This window comes from Callospermophilus lateralis, chromosome 16 (genome assembly GCF_048772815.1).
Source record: "Callospermophilus lateralis isolate mCalLat2 chromosome 16, mCalLat2.hap1, whole genome shotgun sequence".
In the NCBI taxonomy this organism is placed as follows: domain Eukaryota; kingdom Metazoa; phylum Chordata; class Mammalia; order Rodentia; family Sciuridae; genus Callospermophilus; species Callospermophilus lateralis.
In genome coordinates, this window is record NC_135320.1 from 56,074,966 (window position 1) to 56,100,257 (window position 25,292).

Below are 25,292 nucleotides of genomic sequence, written 5' to 3' on the forward strand. Positions count from 1 at the left end.
CTTTGTATAATCATACTTCTTATTGATTCTATTCCTCTAGAGAACCCTAATAAACATCTCCTCCAGCCATGCCCCCCAGCCTACAATTACCACTCAGTTTCAAACTAGGATGGACTGGTTAGATTACAGCTCACAGTCTAAGCATTTTACCTACAAATATCCCTGCATTAACACAGGAGCTTTGTGGGGGACACCTCTTATCTAAATCATATCACAGATTTGTAGTTTTGATAAGAATATTATTTCATCAAAAATTTTGTAAGCTTTCAGTCTAGTTCCAGTCAGCCCCATATCAAATATCTCTTCTGGTCATAGATTTAATCCTGCTAACTCTCCTTTTTTATTTATTCATTTCTATGATTAACACAACTGTTAAATTTTAACAGTGGCTATTTTAAAGACAATAGGCCAGAATAGCATTATCTTTACTTTGATCTTTGTTATACAGTGGCCACCATCCAGATGAAAAGTCTTAATAACTAAAGGCTCTGCTTTATGGGGTGTAGCTGCAGTTGGCTTTACCAACTTTGAGGGCCCAATTATTAGATTTTACATTGCAAGATAGTCAGAGAATGTGCCTCCCTTAGCTAAGCTGTATTTTCTTACATTTCTTTTTGTAAACTGGTTCATTCTTGCCTGATGTATTTCTCATAGTGCCTTACTAAAAACTGCAAGGAGCAACACACCCACAAATGTTCATCAACCTTCCTTCTTCCTTTTTTCTTCTGCCCTCTTCCTCTTCCTTCTCCTTCTCCTTTTTAAAGCCCCTCTTTTATAAAGCCATGGGCACAGTAGGCACATGGTCTGCCTTCTAAGTTACTAGAAGAAATGGTTTTACCAAATATTTTGCCATAATATTACAAAGGTTTCCACCTTTCTTGTTGTAATTATATGCTTTGTTTATGTCCACAAACTGACTGCTTGATCAATGCCATATATTTTAGGTTTCTGTTACAGTAGCACAATAAAAATGCATAAGAATAAAGTGACTCAAAGATTAGGAGGATGGAGTTGTGGCTCAGACATAGATTGCTTGCCTAGCATGTGTGAGGCACTGGGTTTGATCCTCAGCACCACATAAAAATAAAGGTATTGTATCCACTAAAAGTAAATATTAAAGTTTGAAATGTGTTTCCCTGTCCAGAGTGAGGCAGCTGTCCTTGAGACCATTCAGAGACTTAGGTTCCATAATTCTTCAGATGCTCCATCTTTATGGTGGAGCTTGCTAGCCAGCACCACAACTGTGATCCCACAGGAAGAGAGAAAAGAGAAATGGTTGGAAAGCATTTTCATTCTTTATATATATATATATATATATATATATATATATATATATATATATATATATATATTTATTTTTTAGTTCTCGGCGGACACAACATCTTTGTCTGTATGTGGTGCTGAGGATCGAACCCGGGCTGCACGCATGCCAGGCGAGCGCGCTACCGCTTGAGCCACATTCCCAGCCTGCATTTTCATTCTTAAGACTTGAATGGATATTGCACACTATGTTCACATCGCCTTGGCTTAATGGTCAGGTGGCCATACCTACCTGTGAGGTAGCCTGAGAAAGGATAGTTTACTCCAATGAGGTGGTCATGAGCATAGCTAATGGTGGGATTCCATTATGTGCCATCTTTTATTTTAGAAATTGTAGTTGGACACAATATCTTTATTTTTTTATGTGGTGCTGAGGACTGAACCCAGTGCCTCACATGTGCGAGGCAGGCGCTCTACCACTGAGCCTCAGCCCCAGCCCCATTATGGGTCATCTTGAAGAAAAGGAAAACAATAAAACACTATGTCCCTGAAATACCCCTTTCTGTTCCCAAGAACTAAGCCTAGTTAAGGGAATAATAAGAGCAGGCCTGGCTAGAATGTTCAGATAAATTCTATCTTTAGAGATACTACTAGCTCTTTCTTTCTCATGTGTATTACAACTAGGGCAACTGGGGTTATTTGTAGGAACCGCTTTCTTGCATGCATGACAGGACAGCTGTTCCTTGGAACTCTGGTCATACAAGGAACAAAGCAAACTAATGATGTCACTGCTTCTGTGGCCTAATTTATAAAGTTCCTCTCTCTGTGGTAACTGAGGACACTCTGGAGATAATAAGTGCTACTTGTCCAGTTGGTCACTACTGGACAAAGATACCAGGAGGGATGAAGGCACTGTTTTCTGGCAAAGCACCAGAGAGACAGATGTGCTGTCTGTCCATCCTATTGTCACTGGACCTCCCTGTAAGCATTTTCCAATAAACCTTATTTCTTGTACACCATCTCCTGATGTTTTCTTTAGTCTCTGAGCACCTATCCTTTGCCCTAATACAATTGGGCTGTAGTCTGACACAGTACTTAGAGGAATCAAAGTGCGATGTTGGGAGCAGCAGCCTGTATCATAATGAGGTAAAGTACTTCACCATGTACTGTTGAATATTCTCCCCAGGTGCGTATATTAGCTTTAGAGTAATAATAATAAGGAAGACGTTGCTAAAATAGTAACTATTTTTAGGTCAGGAATTTTAGTTACATACCCTAAGTATCTGACTCTGGAAAGGGAAAGAACACAGAGTTTCCATTTTTCTTTTCATCTTTTGATCCAAGGTCCTAAATCAAAATACACAAGTAATTTCTCATTGAGGAAGAGACCAGGGCCTTAATTTAATTAATTAATTTATTTATGGTGTTGAGATCAAACGCACTGCCTCACACATACTCGGCAAGTGCTCTACCACTGAGCTACAACCCCAGCATAGTAATTTGTGTTTTTAAAACTTAGGACTCTTCTAAAAATGAGCTGTGTTTTCTTTAAGAGAACTCATAAAATTAAGAAGCATCAAATACAAAAATAGAGCACAATAAGAATTTAGTTAGTTAGTTGTACATACCCAATTCAGATTTAAGGGCGCTTTTAAGATTACTTAAAACACAGTATATGCTACATTAAACTTGAATATGGAATTTAAGTTTTATTAATTCAACAAACATTGGCTGGGAATCTCTATTAGGCATTATGCTTTCAATGATTACATTAAAAAGCAGACATTATTCAAGTAGATGTAAGATAGACACTCACTAAAACAAATCAGTCATTGGTGATTACAAAGTACTGTTGGTAGGTGTTATGGAGGCAGCAGGTATGACACTTTAAAAAATATATGTTCTGAAACTAAAACTTAAAAGTTTTATTATAATCAGATATTTCAAAAAACAAAAATAAAATGTTCAGAAGGCTAAAGTAGTGCTTCTCAAATAAGGCTGATTTGACAAAACACCTAAAGAAATCTGAGTTACCACAACTGGGGAGCCGTGCTATCAGCATAAGGGTGTAGAGGCCGGGGACACTGTGACAATGCACAGGACAGCCCTCAACAACAAATAATCATCTGGCAAAAATGATAATCGTGCTGAGATGGATAAACCTGAACCTAAAGGGCCTTATATATGTATCATGCTAAGTAAAGGACTTCTAGTTGACCAATAATAGATTTTACCAATCATCTCAATGAAGGATTCAGACAGAGGAATCATGTTTGCATCTTAGAAAGATTACACTGAGGATAGGGGGAAGGTGACCAGGCAGGGAAAGAAATACTAATTAGTGCGCAGCTCTAAGGTGGTGGTGATTTGAAATAGGTAACCATCCAATAATAAAGAGGGGAGGAGGAGAAGAATTGACAAAATATTGAGAAGAGCCTGTGGAACCACAGTTGATGATACTTCCTGCACACTAACATAAGGAAATTCCCTCTAATGGTACAAACTAGGATAAGCTCATGCTCTGAAGATACTTTGAGGGCCTTGGACTGTCACGTAAGGAGGTCAGTCATCACAGCCATCCTCACAAGAAAAAGGGCTAAACAATCTGAAAATCAACAATTCTCCTTGCATCCATCAAAAAATTTTGGTAATAGGGCAATCTGCTGCCCCTAAAACCAGAGAGACAGAAAGCTCATCAGGAGCAGAAGCCTGCAGCTAGAACCAGCCTCAGTAGGAACAGAGAGGCTGTAACTGATGAATTGCTCAAGGCTTACTGCAGACTGGCTTGAGAGTTAAAAAAAAAAAAAAAAAAAAAAAAAGTCTCAAGGGTCCAGACTTAGGGGAGCCCCCAAATTTCCTTGAGTTTTATCTCTAGAAGTTTTACCATGTTTTCCTGAGAAGACCAGAGAAAAATCTCTTCTTGCTTCTGGTAGGAGAGGACTAGAGTCATCATTTTGAAATCTACCCCGAGTGTGCTGTTCTTTACAAAGCCTACCCTCTAGGGAAACAATTTGACCAGACCCCAACAGAGGAGGGTTTTATCAAAGCCCAAACAAACTGGGAAGGGGAAATACCCAACTCAGGCTCATGAAACACTGAGGTCTAATCATGGGACTACAATATGTTCCCCACCACCACATTAACAGGGACCAACTTCAAGAATGTCAAGGCTGAGGCACTATTTAGTCTTCAGGAAAACCCAAACACAACAGGGAAACAAGACACAAGGGCAAAGAGGAAATTTCAAGCTCTAACAACACAATAAGTTCATATCAATGGCCAGCTGAACATGAACCTCACACTAAAGGCTAATCCACTCCAGTTCCTTTCACCTAATACATCATGTCTCATTTTCAACACAAAATAACAAGGCATGTGACGAGGCAAAATGCAGTCTGAAGAGAGCAAGCACCAGAGCCAGACTCAGCTATGGAGAGGCATTGACATTCTCAGAGTAGGAAATCTAAAATGACCATGATTAATATGGTAAGAGTTCTAATTTTTTTTCAAAAAGTAGACAATATGCAAGAACAGGTGAGTACTGTAGCTTAGAGAATTCCAAGAAAAAAAACTCATAGAAATGCTAGAAATAAAAAAACACACACTATGACATAAATGAAGAATGCCTTTGATGAACTCATCAATAGACCGGATTCACTTGGGGAAAGAATCATGATCTTTAGGTGCTCAACAGAAGCTTCCAAAACGGATATGCAAGAGAAAGATGAATTTAAAAGAAAAGAATATTTAAGAACTATGGCACAATAACAAAAGGTGTCAATGTTTGTCATGGAAATACCAGAAGGAAAAAAAAAAAACAAACAAGAACTATTAGAAGAATAATGACAAAATTTTCCGACATTAATGATAGACAACAAAACAGATCCAGGACGTTCGAAGAATACCACGCTGGATAAATGCCCCCAAATCTACACCTTTTATGTAATATTCAAACTTAAGAAAATCAAAGACAAAGAGAAAATCTTGATAGAAGCCAGAAGGAAAGGAGTGGGACAGCTCAACCCACACAGCAGAGAAGATCATGATTACATTTGACTTTTCTTCAGAAACCATGCAGATAAGAGAGTGGAGTGAAATATTTTCAGTGTTGAAAGAAAAAAAAAAACCACTAATCCAGAATTCTTTGTCCTATGCAGTTATCTTTAAAACGGAAGCCTTTCTAAGGCAAAGAAAAATTGAAGGAATTTGTCTCAAGTAGACCTATCTTACAAGAAAATATGAAAAGTCGTTCTTCAGAGAAAAGAAAAATCATACATGTCAGAAACTCAGATCTACATAAAGAAGACTAATAGAGAAGGAATATGAAGGTAAATAATAAATCTTATTTATTTATTCCCAATTGCTGTAACAGATAAAAATTTGCTCAAAATAACAGCAAAACCTATTCAGTGATTATAGTTTATTGGAAAGTGTGATAAAGGAGGATTGGTAATACTCCGTTATAGGTACTTGTACTACCTAGAAATACTGTAATGTTTGTTTTTGGTTTTTTGCAGAGGGATAAAAGGGTTGATGCTGAAGACTGACCCCAGGGGTGCTCTACCACTAAGCTACATTCTTTGAACACTTAAAATATTTTACTCCACACTCTCTTGCTTGCATGGTTTCTGAAGAGAAGTCAAATGTGATTCTTATCTTTGTTCCTCTGTAGATTAAATTGCCCTACCCCTTCCTTCCTGGCTTCTTTCAAATTTTTCCTTTTTAAAATTTGCCTTTTCTATGTTCTATTTTGAGACAGGGAATCACTAAATTGCCCAGGCTGGACTTGAATTTGGGATCCTTCTGCTTTAGCCTCCTTGAGTTGCTGGAATTACAGGCATGGACCACCACGCCTGGTGCTTTTAACATTCTTTGAAAGAGGGCTATTATTAGTTGTAATGTGTATTGCACACTTTGGGACAACCAGTGAGAAATTTTTTAAAAGAAGTCTAATTAATATGCTAAGAGAGAAAATGGACCACATAAAATGCTCTACTAGCCAGGCGTGGTGGCACACACCTGTAATCTCAGCAGCTCAGGAGGCTGAGACAGGAGGATCTCAACTTCAAACCAGCCTCAACAATTTAGAGATGATGTGTCTCTAAATAAAATATTTTTTTAAAAGGATTGGGGATGTGGCTGGTTAGGTGCCCCTGGGTTCAATTGCCAGTACCAAGAAACAAAAACAAAACAAACAAACAAAACAAACAGAGAAGGTAGGGTAAGAGTGGGAGAGGAAAAACAGGGGTGGGAGAAGTAGAGAGAGAGAGATTGAGAAAAGAAGAATTGAGAAAAGAAGAGACGAATTAAGAAGGTTAACAAATAGAAAAATAGTAACAAAATAGGCTTTTTAGGGTTTAGGGGTACTGTGGGAGCATAGGAAACTACAGAGTTCCTAAACCCCCTGCTTTAGAAGAGAGATGATCTTTAAAGTATATCTACTGATACTTTCCCCTACTTAAAATATTTAACTCCTTGGAGAATTTGGAATGGCACTTAACAACTTTGAAAATATCTTCCAAGATGGTGTAGAACTGGAAGTCCATTGTTCACAATCTGGTCATCTAGTCGCAGTCCTTGGAGCAACTCAGTCATAAGGTCCATAAACCATCCTCCCAGGTCATTTCTTTACCCACTTTCCCTTCCCTCCAGGAACAAGTAAAGGAAGGGGTATGACTGGATTCTCTGAGTAAAAAATGCAGCTTCAGTTAGTAAGAGGGCTTTTACCTTTTGAAGTACTTTTCTTGCTGCCCTATCAGTTTATCTCAAAGAGTCCTCTGTGGAACACCTGCATCAGAATCACCTGGGATGTCTGGTAAAAACTGAGATTTCTGAGTCCTGCTTGGGCACTACTGAAGCAGATTCTCAGGAAGTGGCCCCAGGAACCTGAATTGCTAGTCAGGGTCACATGTCAATCTTAGGCATATTAAAGTGTGAGAACCACTGCTTTAATGATAGATTCTTTATAAAGGAAAGAGGGAAGACTCTTTTGTTTATATTTTGGGCCAATTTATTGCTAGGAGTATTCATGTTCCCTGATTACTTGCCAAATTTATCTGCTAATTAAATATAGTAAAGGAATCAAGGAATATTTGTTAAAATATTAACTGAGGAGAAAAAATTACATACTTTTAAGGATTATGATAAGCAAAACATTTCGATTCTTTTAACCTAGATAGTAGTAATTTTGTTGTAATGTTTCTGAGAATTTTACATTCTTGTATGTCATGTGTACAGAATAACTGTAATTTTACAAGTATAAAAGCAAAACAAGCTAAATTTTATGTGGATATTAGACTTGCTCTATGGCAGACCATCAAGACAATAAGTCACTTGAGCTTCTCGTGTCAGTTAACTTTGACATAAAAAATTCCTGCAAGACAAAAATAAATTCATGAAAACATAAGCATTTATAGAAAATATAAATCTAAAATGATATTATGGAAAATATAAATCCAGAACAGAGACAACAAAAACTATACAGAATTGTCACAGGATCAAGAAAGTGGTGTCCTAAGGAGTGGGGGAAACAGTGGGTAGGGTGAATAATAATAGGAAAAAAAAAATGAACAGGCTAAAAACATTAGGCCTACTCATCAACCCCTCCCAAGAACCAGAAAAAGTAAGAATTTTAAAAAACCAAAAAGTTAATCTGTAGGACAAAAGGTAAAAAAGAAGGGGACTTTAATTTAACTGGCTTCTTCAACTATCTGGCCAAGGGGTCACACATATACTACATTTTGCCATTGGACTACTTTGTAAAGGCCTTGTTAAACCCCAACATTAGTATCCAGTCAAAACCATATAAGGCTGGTTATGGTAGCAGACACTGTTTCTCAATTACCTGGGATGTTAATCAGGAGAATGGCAAATTCAAGGCCAGCTTGAGCAACTTAGGGAGATCCTGTCTTAAAATAGCAACAACAAAAAAGGGCTGGGGATATAGCCTAGTGGTGGAGTGCCTCTGGGCTCAAAACAAAAACATGGCAAAACAAAAAAAAAACAATGACAGATAATCTGTATATCAATATCTTTATGGGAGAAAGGCCCTGTCTTTACTTTCAGTTCCTTCTTATATTACCATTTTGGGAAAACTGTGCTATATCCCATTCTTCCATCCATGTTCTCTGTGGAAGAGAGGATGGATAAGTACTAAAGAGGAACCATCAATCATTCGTCTCAAAGGTATTACTTCTCAGGAGAGACAATGCCATTCAAAAGGAGGACAAGATGTTCCGACCCCTTGATTTGTCAGTGGGGCGCGGACGTGTAGATGTGTGTGGTGTGTGTGCGTGTGGTTTATGTGTGCACAGCTGCACACATATATATGAGTGTGTGCTAAAGGGACATGGTGGGAATGACCATCTCTCAGACTAGGACTCACCTTACACCTATCAGCAACAGGATGCAAACACTGACATCAATGCTGTCCCTCTGGAAAAGAGGTCAAGTTGTAGGAATAAATTCTTAGTCTTTCCTCCTCAGCAAGGAGAGAAAACACAGAGACAGAACACACCAGGATACACTCGCATCCCTAACTTGGGATTCAGGGAAGTGGGGGTTTTGAATGGCCTCCATGTTCTGAATGGCCAATTGAGAGGCAGAAAGGAGGACTGAAGATGGACTAGCCCTGTAAACTCACTCAGGAGGCTGACGGTAGACCAAGTCTTCTTCAAAGACATGACTGAACCAGAAGGCCTAAATAAATTACTTAGTGATGATGTACCTGTGCAAAATGAGAGAAATAAAAATTGCTGAAATCCTCTAAAATTAATCTGTGATAGGGAAATAGCAAAATAATCTTGTAAATAAAGAGAAAAACTTACCTGCAAGTATCTTTCTTTCCAGTTCCTCTTGGATTTTAAGAAGAACTCTTTCCTGTTCTAAGGCTTCTATATACTTTGAGTAGCACCAGGTTGGCTGGAAAAATGATTTTCAAAGTTAATTCTAGAAATTTTTGCTTGAGGAAGTAGTTAAAATGACTTCTATTATTGAGGGTGAAATGACTTATATCCCTTTATTTAAACTTTTTATTAAAGTATAACACATACGAAGAAAAGTATGCATATCAGAAGTTTAAGTGGTATAAATTTCACAAGCTGAATTTGCTTAGTAAACATTTTGGGCATCACAAATTATTATCAATCTATCTTACTCCTTTTCTTAGAATGTTTATGATATAGTAAGGGCATTCTAAAAATTTTTGCCTAAATCTGTAAATTTCCTTGATGAGTAGGGAGGGGGAGGATGTGAGGATGATGATAATATTGCTCAGTGAATCAGTGTCACAAAAGCTTTATAGATATCTTGACAGTTAAATCTTTACATATTAGGTGCTTATAAAAGATCCAAGATTTTGGGGGTGGGAGAATCAGAGGACAATTTTTGCAATTGGGTTAATTACAATTTCAATGTGCAAAATCTAGCTGAAAAAATGCATATAACAGACACCCACCCACATTTGCAAAATGGCAGTGTTATTATTATTTTACAAATTGCTAGAGTAATTCAACATGGATATTTAAATAGCTATAATAACTATGATCTACATTTATATTTATAAAATGACTTTGGTTTCCAAAGGGTATTTCTTCTTTCTTTCTTTTAGTATTGAAAGAACAAAAATTGTAAAAAAAAAAAAAAAAAAAAAATCAAACCCATGAGCATTCTACCTCTGAATTATATCTCTAGCCCTTTTTATTTTGAGAGAGGGTCTTACTAAATTGCTTAGGCTGGCCTTAAATTTGTAATCCTCCTGCTTTAGCCTCCCAAACCATTGGGATTACAGGAGTATATCACCACTTCCATTTCAAAAGCTTTTCCATTTCCTACAAATATCTTGAGCTATCTGTTAGGACATTACCATCTCATTTCTCTCTTTTTACAGATAAGAAAGCAGACTCAAAGGAGATTATGTGCTGAGTTTCAGTCAATGAGGTAATGCTGAATTATAAGGGCAGAGTAAAAATTAGAAACCTGGTCATCTACATCAGCATTTCCTCCCTCCTTCCCTCCCTCCCTCCCTCCCTCCCTCCCTTCCTTCCTTCCTTCCTTCCTTCCTTCCTTCCTTCCCAGATTGAACTCAGGATCACTCAACCACTGAGCACATCTCTAGCCCTTTTTATATTTTATTTAGAGACAGGGTCTCACTGAGTTGCTTAGGGGCCTCACTAAATTGCTGAAGCTGGCTATGAACTTGTGATCCTCCTGCCCCAGCCTCCCTAGCTGCTGGAATTACAGGCGTGCGCCACGGAACCCTGCTATTTACCCCTTTTCTTTTTACACTCTGTTTTTGAAGTTTAATACTAATCATTTACTAATATATTTCTGAATGTATTTTTAGGTATTGTACACTTTTAGATATTTCTCTTTCAGCACATGGTTGCATAAAATTGAATATTTCTGTTCTCACAGTAAAGCTTTTCAGTCTATTAGTTCAACCAGATAACTGAAGTTATGTGACATTCCTGAGTGCTAAAATGATTGTTTCTTGAGTCAGTATTATCCTAACATGCAAACACTTTCAATATAAAATAATAAAAAATGCACATATACTCATGAAATTTGGGGAGAAGTGATATTAATGTGCTAATTATAAAAATAAACAAAAAAATTGTGAATGTATTAGTCAATGGCCAATTTAATGACCACTTCAAGAAATTAGAAAACTGAAACAAAGCATTAACGTTCGTCTGTCATCTCTTAACACAAGAATATAACAACATATATATACATACAGTTTTTTTCTCTCTTATTCTCTTTTCCAATAAAATGATCATTTCAACTTCTGCAACTTAAATCTTATTCATGTGTATCAAGAAGTTATTTTCCTTGATTACATGTCCAGAATCAGCTTAAAAGTACTGTTCAACTCTAAAAACTCAAGGACGTTCCCGTCCAATCATTCCTAGTATTATAATTTTAGCCCCACTTCAAACAAACATACCCCAGCACTGTCCAGTGACTGAGTTTGGGAGCCACCACCCAGTCCTCTGGAGAGGAAGTGAGACCTGTGCTCTTTTGCTGCTTACCTGCCGGCCATATGCTTGCAGGCCTTGGAGGGGTTCAGTGACTAAGGCGCTTTTGGTAGCAGACCCTGTAGTACTTCCATATTGTTTGATTCCAAACTGCAATTATATTAAATTAAATTATTCCAGAAAAGGGATAATGCTATACTAATACGAATTTGAAGTGAAGAAGTTGTAATATCATGTGAAAAAATATTTCATGGTGAATGCCACAACTGAGTTTTCATCAAGTCATTTTGATCTTAATTTTCTTTTGATACTAATATAAAATATTTAAAAACAAATGAGATAATGAAGTGGAATGTAAAATCTAGTCCCAAATTCTAGCATCTAAGAAAAACCATTGTAACATTTTCAAGAACATCCATCCAGATTTCTCACAAGAGAAAATGCATAGAAATACAAATATAATCTATAATTTTAATGTTTATGTTTTGTTGCTTGAATTTTATGCAATTCCAGCCACTGGGCCTGGGCAGGAGGGGTAGTCACAGGTATGCTGATAGCTATGCCAAACAGCAGAGTCTCCTTTTGCTTAACTTTGCTCTCATTTCCAATTTGATCTTATTCTTCACTGTTATGCCAGAGCGCCCTAATAATGGATTAACTATTCTGTCTTTAATATACACCATGTTTCCTTCAACTTATTATCTCCAGACTTCTTAGTATAGTTGAGCTCAGTACATGCTTATCATCAATGTTTTTATTTTATTACTAATGAGAAGTGTTTCTTTATTGGTTCTTTTTAGTTATACATGTTATACGTATATAAAAAAAATATATGTTGACATAATTTTAAAAGCATGAAATATATCTTGTTCTAATTCAGTTCTCAGTACCTCCCCTTCCCTTTCCTCTCCTCTACCGATATTTCTGTCATTTACTCATAGTTATTTTTTAAATTAATTTCTTGTGGATGTACACATTGGTGAGATTCACTGTTGTATATTTATATACATATATTCCCATCCCTTCCCTTTCCTTCATTCCCCTTTGTCTACTCCACTGAACTTCTATACCTTCCCCACCCCACTTATTGTGGATTAGCTTCCACATATCAGAGAAAACATTCAATCTTTTATTTGGGGGGGATTGGCTTATTTCACTCAGTGTGATAGTCTCCCAAGCCACCCATTTACTAGCAAATGTCATAGAGTCATTCTTCTTTATGGCTGAGTAATATTCCATAGCGGATATATACCACATTTTCTTTATCCATTCATCTATTGAAGGGTACCGAGATTGGTTCCATAACTTAGCTATTGTGAATTGAGCTGCTACAAATATTTTTGTGGTTGTATCAATATATCATGCTGATTTTAACTCCTTTGGATATATTTCAAGGAGTGGGATAACTGGGTCAAATGGTAGTTCCATTCCTAGCTTTTTAAGTACTCTCTATACTGCTTTCAAGAGAGACTGTACCAATTTGCAGTCCGACTAGCAATGCATGAGTGTACGCTTTCCCCCCACATCCTTGCCAACATTTATTGTTACATGTATTCTTGATCATTGCCATTCTGACTGGAGTGAGATGAAATCACAGTGTAGTTTAAATCTGCATTTCTCTAATTCCTAGAGATGTATAACATTTTTTCATTTGTTGACAGTTTGAATTTCTTAATCTGAGAACTGTCTATTTAGTTCATTTGCCCATTTATTGACTGGGTTATTTCCTTTTTTGATGTTAAGTTTTTTGAGTTCTTTGTATATCTTGGATATTAATGCCCTCTCTTAGGAGCAGATTGCAAAGATTTTCTCCCATTCTATAGCTCTCTCTTCATGCTCTTGATTATTTCCTTTGTCATGAAGAAGCTTTATAATTTGATGCCATCCCATTTTTTTTTGAGAAGACAGAACATGTCTTTTAATTGCAAATATCATCCAGAACAATGTTTGCTAAACACTAAGTTTGCCAAATACAGCAGGTAATTATGGAAAAGAACTAAAGTATCGATCCTAAATATTAATTTGAATCTCCAAATTTCACAAAATGTTCCACTACATTTCATTTTTAGTGATACACGACAGTAGAATGTTGACATTATATATACATACATTCCCATTCTTTTGGTTGTACATGATGTGGAGTTACAACCAGTTGTGTATTCATATGAGTTGTGTCTGATTCATTCTACGGTCTTTCCTATTCCCATCCCCTTTGTCTAATCCAATAAATTTTTATTCTTCCCTCCCTTACTGTATGCTAACATCTGTGTATAGAGAGAATATTTGGCTTTTAGTTTGGGGGGATTGATTTATTTCACTTAGCATGATAGTCTCCAGTTCCATTCATTTACTGGCAAACACCATAATTCCATTCATTTTTATAGCTGAGTAATAATCCATTGTGTATAAATACCACATTTTCTTTATCCACTCATCTGTTGAAGGGCATCATCCCATGTAGGGTTTTTAAAAAAATTTTTTTTTAGTTATACATGGACACAATATCTTTGTTTATTTATTTTTACGTGGTACTGAGGATCAAACCCAGTGCCTCATATTGTGAGGCAAGCACTCTGCCACTGAGCCACAACCCCAGCCCCTATGTAGGGATTTTTTATTTTACTTCTTGTGCTTTAGGAATCTTGTTAAGGAAGTCAGTTCCTGAGCTGACATGTTGGAGTGTTGGGCCTATATATTTTTTTAGCAGTGCAAGATTTCTCATCTAATTCCTAGGTCTTTGATCCACTTTGAGTTGAGTTTTGTGCAGAATGAGAAATAAGGGTTAAATTACATTCTACAGCATATGGATTTCCGTTTTCCCATATATGTGTTCTTTTAAAAATCTGTTTTTTCTTAACAAAATATTTTGGGAAATGTTTCTATGTAAAGAAATACAGAAATGGAAGATAAGCTGGGCCTTTGTATTATTTATCATTATATGTTTACTGTAGAACAGCATCTGTCACATAGGATGCCCTCAAATATTTTCTGAATGATGAAATGAATAAATTAGATCACCATTTTCAATGATTAAATAGTCTTATGCACTCAATGTTTGTTGAATGATAAAATGAAAAACATATACTATCATTTTCAACAGGTGATTAAAGGGGTGTACATAGATAAATTAGAAATTTAGGTGATTTCCAACTTTGTGCTATTATAAATGATGCTGTGTACATGTACCTTTGTGAATTTTTATGATTATCTCCTTTAGAATAAATTCCTAGAAGTGTGTGTGTGCTGACTTTTAAAAAACGAACATTTTAAACAATATTTGTTGTCAAATTGTCCTTTAGAAAAATGTGCCATTTTATACTTTCTCTAATAATGGATGAGTTTGTATGCCTCTTTCTCACAAGCTCAACAAACACTGGATATTGCCAATATTTTCTTCTGTGCCAGTCTTCATGTCTGGTTAACAGGGAGGCTGAATACTTTTGAATGCTTTTGTTCATTTGTAATTTTTTGGGGGGGGATTGCATGTTAACACTCTTCACCCAAAATTCTTTTATATATATATATATATATATATATATATATATATATATATATATATATATATATTTTAGTTGTTGATAGACCTTTTTTAAATTTTATTTACTTATATGTGGTGCTGAGAATCGAACCCAGTGCCTCACACATGCCAAGCAAGTGTGCTACCACTGAGCCACAGCCACAGCCCTCTTCACCCAAATTTCTATTAAGAGTATTTACTTTTTTTCCGATTTGCTTTTACAACTTACATCATAACTTTTATCATAACATTTTCTTCAAATGTTATTTTTTGCCATTTAAAAGTTTAAAATTTTTATTTAGTGAAGCTACATGCTCTTTTGTTAATAAATTTGACACTGTTCATTTTAAGTATTTGATATTAAACTAAATGAAAGTTATTTTCATGAGATTCTTTTTCTCTTATCATAACTTTCTTTAGATTACCCAGTTCCGTTTAACTACTTGATAAGAATAAAAATGAAAGATATGTTTGATATTATTATTTTTGTAATAAAAAAGGAAAATTATTGCTACATTTGTTATTGAGACAGAGTCTTCCTATGTTGCTCAGGCTGCTCTTGGATTCCCGACCTCAAGCCATCCTTCCACCTCAGCCTTCAAAGCAGCTGGGACTGAGGTGCAGCACCACCATGCCAGACCCGCTGCTACAGTATCAATGTGACTAACATTTACTTTATGACATGTTCTATGTTCCACATGTTTTTCAATGGTATTCTGTGATGTTAAGTATATTACACTCTTTATTTTACATACACCACATAGAATTCCTGATTTATTCAATAAACAATGATTATTAATGATAAAGCAACATGCTGGCTGCAGGTATATGTGCTTATGAAATATGGATGAAGAGTCAGATGGGCTCTTTCTCTCTCTCTCTCTCTCTCTCTTTTTGTACTGGGGATTGAACACTAAGTTACATCCCCAGCCCTTTTTCCTTTTTTAAATTTTGAGACAGGGTCTTGCTAAGTTGCTGAGGGTGGCCTTGAACTTGTGATTCTATCTTTAAGGATCTCTATCCATCAAAGATGGCAGATGCAGAAACTTACAGGACAATAAAAAGCATGCTTTACGAGAGGGGGGAGCATTACTGCAGCAGATGTAAGCTGTTTGCGTAGCTAGGAGAGTTAAGGAAGACTTCACATAGAAGAGGCAATATTTGAAATGAATCCTGGGGAATTCAAAAGTAAATCTGAAACCTCTGAATAAAGACTTAAAATCCACTAAAATCTGTATTCCATAACTTATCTCTATATTTCCTCAGTGAAAATTCTTCTACAAATTCACACATACCACATACCTTTTCAAAGTACGATTCAATCCCAAAGAAGTCTTGTCTTACCTTTCCCAATTTTTCGTCATCTGTGCTTGAGGATTTTATTTTCTTATTATATTCTTGTCTTCTCTCTAACACACTCATAATTTTTTCATCAGTTAAATTCTTCCTAAACTCACAGAATTGTGGCCAAAATTTAAACAGAACCCCAAAAATTGTCATCTGTGTAAAAAAACAAAGTATGTCTCAGATTACAATTTTAAATAAATGCATCAATTTAAACTCTAATTCACCATAATAATGGATTAACTATTCTGTCTTTAATATGCACCATGTTTCCTTCAACTTATTGTCTCCAGACTTCTTAGTACAGTTTAGCTCAGCACATGCTTATCATCAATGTTTTTTTTTATTACCAATGAGAATTCTTTCTTTAAAACACACACACCCACCCCCACACACACACACACACACACACACACACACACACCAAATACACTTAAAAGTCACTTTATTCTTATGTTTCCCTAACCAATTGATTGTATTAATAAAGAATCCATTAGGTCTTTTTAAATAAGAAATTTATGTTTTCTTTTAAAACATATACTAGTTGATCTGCTACACACTGCTGTTCTACACAAGTATTCCAAGTATTCAGTTCATCAAGGGAAATTCCCCCACCCGCTTTTCTTTCTTTTAGAGAAAGGAAATACCATTTTGCCTCTGGAAAAGCTCTTAAACAAAGCTGCAGATCTAAGAATAAATCTTGAGTAACTTTTAAATGATATAATCTTTCTTTTATGTGAGAGCAAGAAAAGTAACATTTAGAAAGCAGAATGGTATCCTAGACAAATGCTTTCTATAAGGACACTTTACATTAAGTGATTAATTGTGATATTTACAGAGATAAGAATAGTTGCTCTAATTCCCATGCCAAGTTTTTCCATTAGTTCCAGAGGCATACATTACTTCCAAGAAGGTAGGACTTGCCACATCAAATCAAGTCCAACATCGTATGGCTAGGAATGGCCTTTACCTAATGCCCTAAGAAAAATGAACCATCCCATTAGGCACCAAGCCAACTCTTAAGGGAAAAGAAGATTTTTTTTTTTTTTACAAAGTAAATACTTCATGGTCAACAGAGTCCTGAATCGGCATATTTCATTGCTCCACTTTTCCATACATGAATGTGATTCATAATTATAAAATCATTCACCCTTTTTAAAAGACAGTTTTGTGACTGAATTCCATAGACTCCTGGGAATGTGATTATAAAATCTAGAGATATTTTATTTGATGAAATGCATGCTTTGAAGAAAATTTCATTTATATTTATCTGCCACTCATTTAATTAGGTAATCCCCTTGTCAATATACTGGTATCACAGTGGCTATATGAACTTAAATTTAATTACTCCTTCTTCTCTGTTCACCAATTTTTGTGCCTACTTCTCCATTCTCTCTCCAAAATCTTAATCATTCCCATCTCTCAAATGTATGTATCTCCATGTAGAAGGCTCTCTAGTAAGTTCACCCAATTAGGACATAATGTTTTACTAGAAATCATAAAAGCTCTATATTTCCAAAAGATGCAATTAAGATTTTAGGTTAATGCCTATAATTAATAAATGGAATCTGTACCTCCAGAAGGTTAAAAGAAAACCAAATTGTGGGGTAAAGAAAATAATAACTACAGAACTACTCTGCTCAATGCTAGTAGATGAGCAATGGTTTTAGTATGAATCAAAGGATGAGTGAAAACTTGGCTGATGATGAAATTTTCCAGCCACTGGGCAATGGGCAGGAGGGGTCGTCACAGGTACATTGATGGCCATGCTAAACAGCAGAGTCTTATTTTCTACTCAGTCCTTCTGCTCAACTCTGCTGTCATTTCCAATATGATCTGTCATGCCAGATCTCGTCTCACATCATTTATTCATAAGTCAAAAAATGTGTCAAGCATTTGGGCCACAAAGGTAAGAAAGAAACATTCCTTGTCCTCAAAAGGCTTACAGCCTAATGGGAAAGTCAGACATGAGGATAGTCACTTGTAGTTTAGTGTGATAAGGGCTCTGACAGGGACAGATACAGGAAGAGAAGAGGATACAGCACAACGCTCAAGAGCCATTTCAGGAAGACCAGGGGAGAGGTGGCAGGAAGCGGTAAGAGATGGAGCCAGGCAGGTATGGAGGGTGTGGACTTCATTCTGAGGGCAGTGGAGAGAACAACAGAAACATTTTAAACAGAGAAATGACATGATCAGACATATTTTAGAAAGATCGCTCTGTTTGCAGATTGAGTTGAAAGGACTAGAGAGAGCCCAGAGGCAGGGGGTTTTGGTAATTTGATGTGAGACTTGTTACATATCTGAAGTGTGGTACAGTTTGAAAAACTATAGGTAGAGTGACAGCTAACAAGGAGACAAATGGACACATCTGAGGAAGGTATTAGCTGAGGGAGTAACAAAATGAAGGAGAGGGAAGACATGAAGATGGCAACCAGATACTAGCTGTATACCTGGGCAGGGATAGGTGGTATGCCATTCTCTGAGCTTCCTTGGGAACAACAGAAGGAATAACAGATTCAGAGGGATGAGGCCCCCAAATAAAGATCCTGTATTTTCAGAGGCTTCAAACTCTATATTTAAGCTATTGCTAGGACTCCATTTTAGGACATCAGACAGAAGTCACAGGCCAGAGGTCACCAATAAAGCTCACTGGCTGCAATTCCTGAAGAGTGTGCCAGAACCAGCCAGTGTCTCTAGCTCCAGGTCTCTAACACCAGGCTCAAGGTCTTTGAAATAGACTGGCAAGTCCTGTCTGGGTTTGTCAGTACCCCGAGGAGAGGCCAAGCTTTTTCTAAGACCTCTTCATTAACAGATGCTCTGATTCTGGCACCCTGTTTTCTCTATTTCTCTCTAGCACATCCTCAATCATGCCTCTGTATTTTTTGCCTGTTTTAATGCATATTTTGGATTGGGAGTCCACGTTCAATCCCTTAGAGGACTTAGAACACAGCTGGCTTACAAATGAAAGTTAAGGAATAATGGCCTTTTTCCATGCTCAAGGGCAATCATACTCTGAATCTCTGTTTCATATCACTTAATTCATGACATGGCCTTCCCTATTACCCCTATTATAATTTATTTTTCTTAATCATTTTTTAAGAACAACATCACTAAAAGGCTTTTCAAAATGCAAATAAATTATATTCACCAAGTCAATGTTTTCTATTATTTATCTTAAAAAGAAGTAACTTGAGCAGGTTAACAGACATGATTTTCCTTTCATGAGTTTGTGTACTTTATGTTGGTTGAATACTTAAATCTCCTCTCACTTATTTTATGAGCTATGTGAATATTCCAATCTTTAAAAATATACAAATCTTGGGACACACATATTTTACACATTTTTGAGGTAGCAGATATTTTAAAAAGAAATATGAATGGTGGGAAAGGAAGGAGGAATTAGCTGGAGGTTTTTTTAGTAAATTAGAAATAAAAATGGTAACTATGGAAAGTCAAAGCGTATTATTTAGTTTTATTTGCTATATCTTATCACCAACAAAATAGCACATGACTTACTATTTTCTTATATTTAAATGGCATGGCAAACTAATTTAAACTAAATTTAAAAATCCCAGTACTCAGAGGATTGAAATCTTGCCAAGTATGAATAATGTAAAGGCTTTAAAAGAATATCTTGATTGTCAATGTATGTTTTAAATATTTTTTTTTAGTTTTCAATGGACCTTTATTTTATTTATTTATATGCAGTGCTGAGAATCAAACCCAGTGCCTTGCACATGCTAGGCAAGTGCTCTACCACTGAGCCACAACCCCAGCCCTGTTAATGTATTTTAAAATATGCTTAGCCACATGCCCTGATCTCTTACCTGTGCCTCTCTAAATATATATGGTCCCAACTCCTTCCTGTGTTCAATGATCTTCTGGGCTTGCTCTACTGGAATGTCAATTTGCAAAGCTGGTGGAATGTAAGAATTAATGAAGCAGTTGATGATAGTTGTGATCTTTTTCTGGATGATAGACTCATCACAATGGGAATGGCACAAGTCCTAAACAAGGAGGAGGAAAGGAAAGACAGAATAATATGTGATTAATGCATTATTAGAACAATTTTGTAGACCTATGTCTGTAAGGTATTTCATTTTAACTTCAGGTTAAGAGGGCACCAGAACATGTTAAGGCTATCTTAAATAAATAAATAAATAAATAAACAAATAAATAAATAAATAAATAACCAAATAAATAAATAAATAATAAAACATAACTTTTCTCTCTGTTGGATTTGAAGAACCTAAAACTAATACATGCACCTTATATAGGTACAGATTTCATTTAATACAGATCACTTGTTTCTCCAGGCAAAGAAATAGCTTTAATGCCTGCTTTGACTCATTTAATGACTATATGTTGAGAGCCTGCTACCTGCCAGACACAGAGCTGAGACTCTAGACACAGCCCATGACCTTGGAGGGTTCAATCTCTACTGGAGAAGTGTGAAAACATGTTACTTAAATTCAGGATAGCTAGTTATGGTATGTTATGGTAGAGGTATATAGAAGATCCGTGCAGCATATCAAGAATGGGCATCTAACTCAGGCTACAGGTAGATGCAATAGCTTTCCCCGCCAGGCTGCTTTTTCACAAAATTGACTTGGGCTTAAAAAGGCTAGTGAAGAAAGTGGGCCTGCTGGTGGTGAAAATGAATGGCATTATATATCGTTTAGTATGTATATTGTTCCAATTACCCCATCCATATTATCCTCTTCATAAAAAAAAACATAAAAGTAATACCATCCCTTAAACTGACCCAGTTTTTAAGTCCCAAATAGAGGGATATTCTTTTCCTTAATAAAGAGATAACTTAGTCTGAATTATAGCATTTTCCAGCCATAGACATTAGCTGAAATGTTTCCTTCTAGTAAGTTCTCCAGGACTCCAAGAGAGACATCCATCCTACCTACTTCCATAACATCCTGGGCTTCCCTTGCTGTTGCCCTAATGACACACTTGTTATTGCCTTATCTACCATCATCTGAACCTTTATTAACATCATGAGTTTGGAGAGAGAAGATTATTTTGATCATGGTTGAACCCTCAGGATATATAATCTGGCCCCAGGTAGGGGCTCAATAAGCTATTTTTAATTTATTTTTCTGCTACTAGAATTGAATTTAGTGGGGGTTCTACCACTGAGCTGCATCCCCAGTCCTTGTAATTTTTTTATTTTGAGACAGGGTCTTACTAAGTTGCTTAGGGCCTCACTAAATTGCCAAGGTTGGCCTTGAACTTGCGCTCCTCCTGAGTTGCAGGGATTACAGGTGTGCGCCACTAGGTCCGGCCTGACATTGTTTTCTAAATCAGTTGAAAGCAAACAAGTTTGGAAACTTCTAATTCTAGGTCAGAAATTACCTAATGTTTATTAAGTGTCCAGTACCCATCAGTCATTGTATTAGCTGTCTTACACGTAATATGAAAGAAAAATTCTTGTACAGTCATGAAAAATTTATGTATGGTTTGGCAAAAGTTATGTATGAAAAAGCTTAATATAAAACATTACATTGTAACAATGGTTAGCATTTCTATTCAATTTATCATCACCTCAGAAAAAGCATATATAAATGGCATTTGTTACATTATGGAATGCATTATTTGCCATTACTAGTGGGCTTATCATTTAGAAGAATTTTTTGATTGGGCCTGATTTTTTTCCTAATTGTCTCACCCTGTCATGCCACTAGCCTAGTTAACTGTCACCTTATTATTGAGGTCTTGTTAAGTATGTTTCCTTCTAGTAAGTTCTCTAAGACTCCAAGAGAGACGTCCATCCTGCCTACTTCCATAGCATCCTGGGCTTCCCCTGCTGCTATTGCCCTAATGACAGGCTTATTATTGCTTTGTCTGCCATCGTTTGAACCTCTCTTGATATCATGAGAGGTTCTCTTCAATAATCTCTTGAAGAGAGATTATTTTGATCATGGTTGAACCCTCAGGATATATAACCTGGCCCCTGGTAGGGATTCAATAAATATTTGTTAGATGAAAATGTCCTTCTAATCTTTTCTGTATAAACACACACACACACACACACACACACACACACACACACAAACACACTTTAGATCAAATCATACTGTTTTCTAGTAGCTACTTTAGAATAAATCAATGACATAAACATGTTTTTCCATCATTGATGATTCTCCCACAGCATGATTTTTACTGGCACAAAGTATTCTGTTGTGGAGATGTTTCATAATTGTAACCAGTGTCCTCTTGTTGTACATCTGGTTCTTTCTGATTTTTTCACGATACAGAATAACATCTGATTAAGCTTACTCCAGCCAGCTCTTTAAATATTACCATAATCATTACTAGGAGACAGTGTTACTTTGAGGTTAAGAACTTAGTTTCCCATTGGAATGACTGGTTTCAAATTCTTGTTCTATGATTTAACTAGCTGGTGATGTTGGGAGTTTAACTTTTTTGTGTGTGTGCTTTAGTTTTCTCATCTGTAAAATGGTGAAAATATCCTTGAACTCATAGGATACTTGTGAAGAATAAATTCATTATTACATGAAAAGCATTAAGATAATATCTGTCAGACAGTAAAGATTTAGCAGGAGTAAGCCACACAAGATGAGCTCAGTGAAGGCTTTGTGCAGTGGAGCCCCTTCCAGCCGGCAAGTTCCCTCAAGACCCAGTACAAGGGCCACCACTCCTGCTGAGATCTCCCTGCCCCACCACCCCAGCATTACCTCTGTGCTACACCTATACCTACTCAGACCCTGGCAACACACTGCGCTCACCTTTCCAGACACAACAGAGATGCTTCTCAGAGGAATGGATTTATTCCCATAGCATGATTTCTAATTTTATAGTGTATTTTAAAATATAGCCACCGAGTACTCTTAAGTCCTTCATGCCATACTGCAGAAAAGATACAAAAATGGAGACTAAGTGGCTTCTATGAGTCCAGGTTCTTTTTTAATACTTTTTTTTAATAAGGTTTATCTCATTCTTCTTGTCCTATCAATCTTGGGCTTATTCATGTTCATATTCACTTTAAGATAATTCTGCCCACCCATGCTCAAAAATTGCCTGTTGTGGAAAACAAACTCTACCTCCTGTCTAATTCTCAAAAATTTTATTTGATATGATTGTTGGGAAACATTGTGAAAAAACTTCTCAAATTTTTTTTCTGTTACAACCTAAACTGAGAATAGTACAAAACCAGAAAAAGGTAGAAAAAAGTTTCATGGTATGTTGGAGAAAGCATAAATTTTATTGAATAAATATTATGCAACTGTATTAGTGTTGCATAATATAAACTTACATTATGGACCAACTGAAAACACTGTACTCTTGAATTCTAGTTCAATTTTTATTCCCCACTCTTACAATGAGATAAAATAGGCTGATTACAAGAAAATAAGCCTACACCCCTGGGAGCATTTAAACAGAGGCTAGATACCTCTTAAGTATTTTTAGACATTTCTCTGTTCAAGTCTAGACAATATAATATATGATTCCATTAAACACTTTAATCTGCAAATAAACTATCTGTGTGTCTAACCCCTTATTCTCTTATTTATTTTGTTAAGAATTTGGCCTTTCTTTCCAATAGAAAAACCTTTCTCATCTGTGGTTTATCTATAAAGCAGTATCTCTGATTATAATTGTTATAAATTTAGTTGGGAGGAATTCTTATAAAGAGGTATTGGCTATATGGATATCTTAAGAGAAAAAATGTGTATGGCACACACACACACACACACACACACACACACACATATATGTAAGATGGAAAAATTCAGTTAAAACTCTCTTCAGGAAGGTACTTGTTCTATGATCATAATACATGATAATGCCTTAAAAAAACCTATTACTACCATTTTAGGACTCACTCTTCATGATATAATAGTAAGTGTATCTAGACAATGAGTAATAAGCACCTCAGTATTTAAAATTGGGATGAAGAAGATGGCAAAATTGAGATCTTATACAAATCTTGTCTAGAGAGTTATAGTTAGGAATTTGATATGTTAATGCATTTCCTCTTCAAAAAGAAGTGATTTTCCTCAGCTTCCAATACGATACCTTATATTTTTGTACTTCTTGCCAAAAGAGCACCCCGTTTTCTAGTAAATCTCCCTTTAGAGCCACAAAACGTTGGAACTGTCTTGCAGTAACTGGATTCAACAATGCTTTACGAAAAGCAATAATATCACTCCATGAAGATATCCATTTACTCTCCACTGGCTGTGCAAAACAGAATACAGAAAATTAACTGTGCTCTAAAAAGTAGAAAAGTCATGAAGTAGGCTAAATTACTGACTTTTATCTCCTTTAATTTTGGCTGTTGAAATTCATGTCATGTACATAGAACTGGACAACTCCCCTCCCCCCGCTCTCTTGTCTCCTTTATATTTTTATGGCATCATGTTTTTTAAAGGTGGAGGGAAAAGGAAATGACTAGTTGACTTAGAACACATGGCTACATAGAGAATGTTAAAACACTGCAACTTGGCAACCCTGCCTGTCGGGGGGTGGTAAGAGTTCGGCACTCAAACACAACATGATAATCTTAATGTCATGATTAGATATTACTCCATTATTTATTTTACTATTACATAATTCTCCTGCCTTTTAAAAAGTAAAAGCTGTGTAACACTTAAGAATTTCTAATTTTTTAAAGATATCAATTAATTGAACTTCACTATAATTGTATCCTGAAAGCTCACGGTTTTAGGCAGAACATCTTCATATTATTTTAATAATAAATTATGACTAATAATCAATAATTATAAAAACAAGTAGTAAGTAACTTTTTTTAAAATAATAAAGTTTCTCTGCTAGGATTTGCATCATGCAACATGAAATCCAGAGGCACCCATGGTGCTTCAGTAATGCTGAAGAGCATTTTTAACCTACATGTATTTTATATCTTCACAATTTTGAAATATAACATGTCTCCTCCTTTTACTTTGATTATTTAAAATCATATATTCAATTCCCTTTACTCTCTCAGAGAGTAAAAAACATAAGAAATGGATTTTATTGAATTTGATGAATAGATTTTAATTTTATTGAAGTTCCCCAGAGTTGATGGTAGTGTACAACCATACAAGAAAGCATCATTTCCAAGGCACCATTTTAGATGGACTTACAAATTATATTAATGATTAAATTTCAAGAAAAATATGTATCACTGACAAGGCATAAAATTAATTCCTTGGGGA

General features: G+C 35.9%; 1 protein-coding gene across 1 annotated transcript in view; it reads right to left on the bottom strand.

The window, feature by feature from the left end:
- Positions 1-25,292, bottom strand: part of Rgs22 (regulator of G protein signaling 22) — a 114,191-nt gene that overhangs the window by 14,965 nt on the left and 73,934 nt on the right. Inside the window, exons 19-24 of the mRNA XM_077105565.1 lie at positions 24,151-24,312; positions 19,926-20,105; positions 16,099-16,254; positions 11,292-11,387; positions 9,087-9,180; positions 8,903-8,986 (exon numbers count right to left, since the gene is read on the bottom strand). Coding sequence (XP_076961680.1) covers positions 8,903-8,986; positions 9,087-9,180; positions 11,292-11,387; positions 16,099-16,254; positions 19,926-20,105; positions 24,151-24,312 — 772 coding nt within the window. The remainder of the gene's footprint in view (positions 1-8,902; positions 8,987-9,086; positions 9,181-11,291; positions 11,388-16,098; positions 16,255-19,925; positions 20,106-24,150; positions 24,313-25,292) is intronic.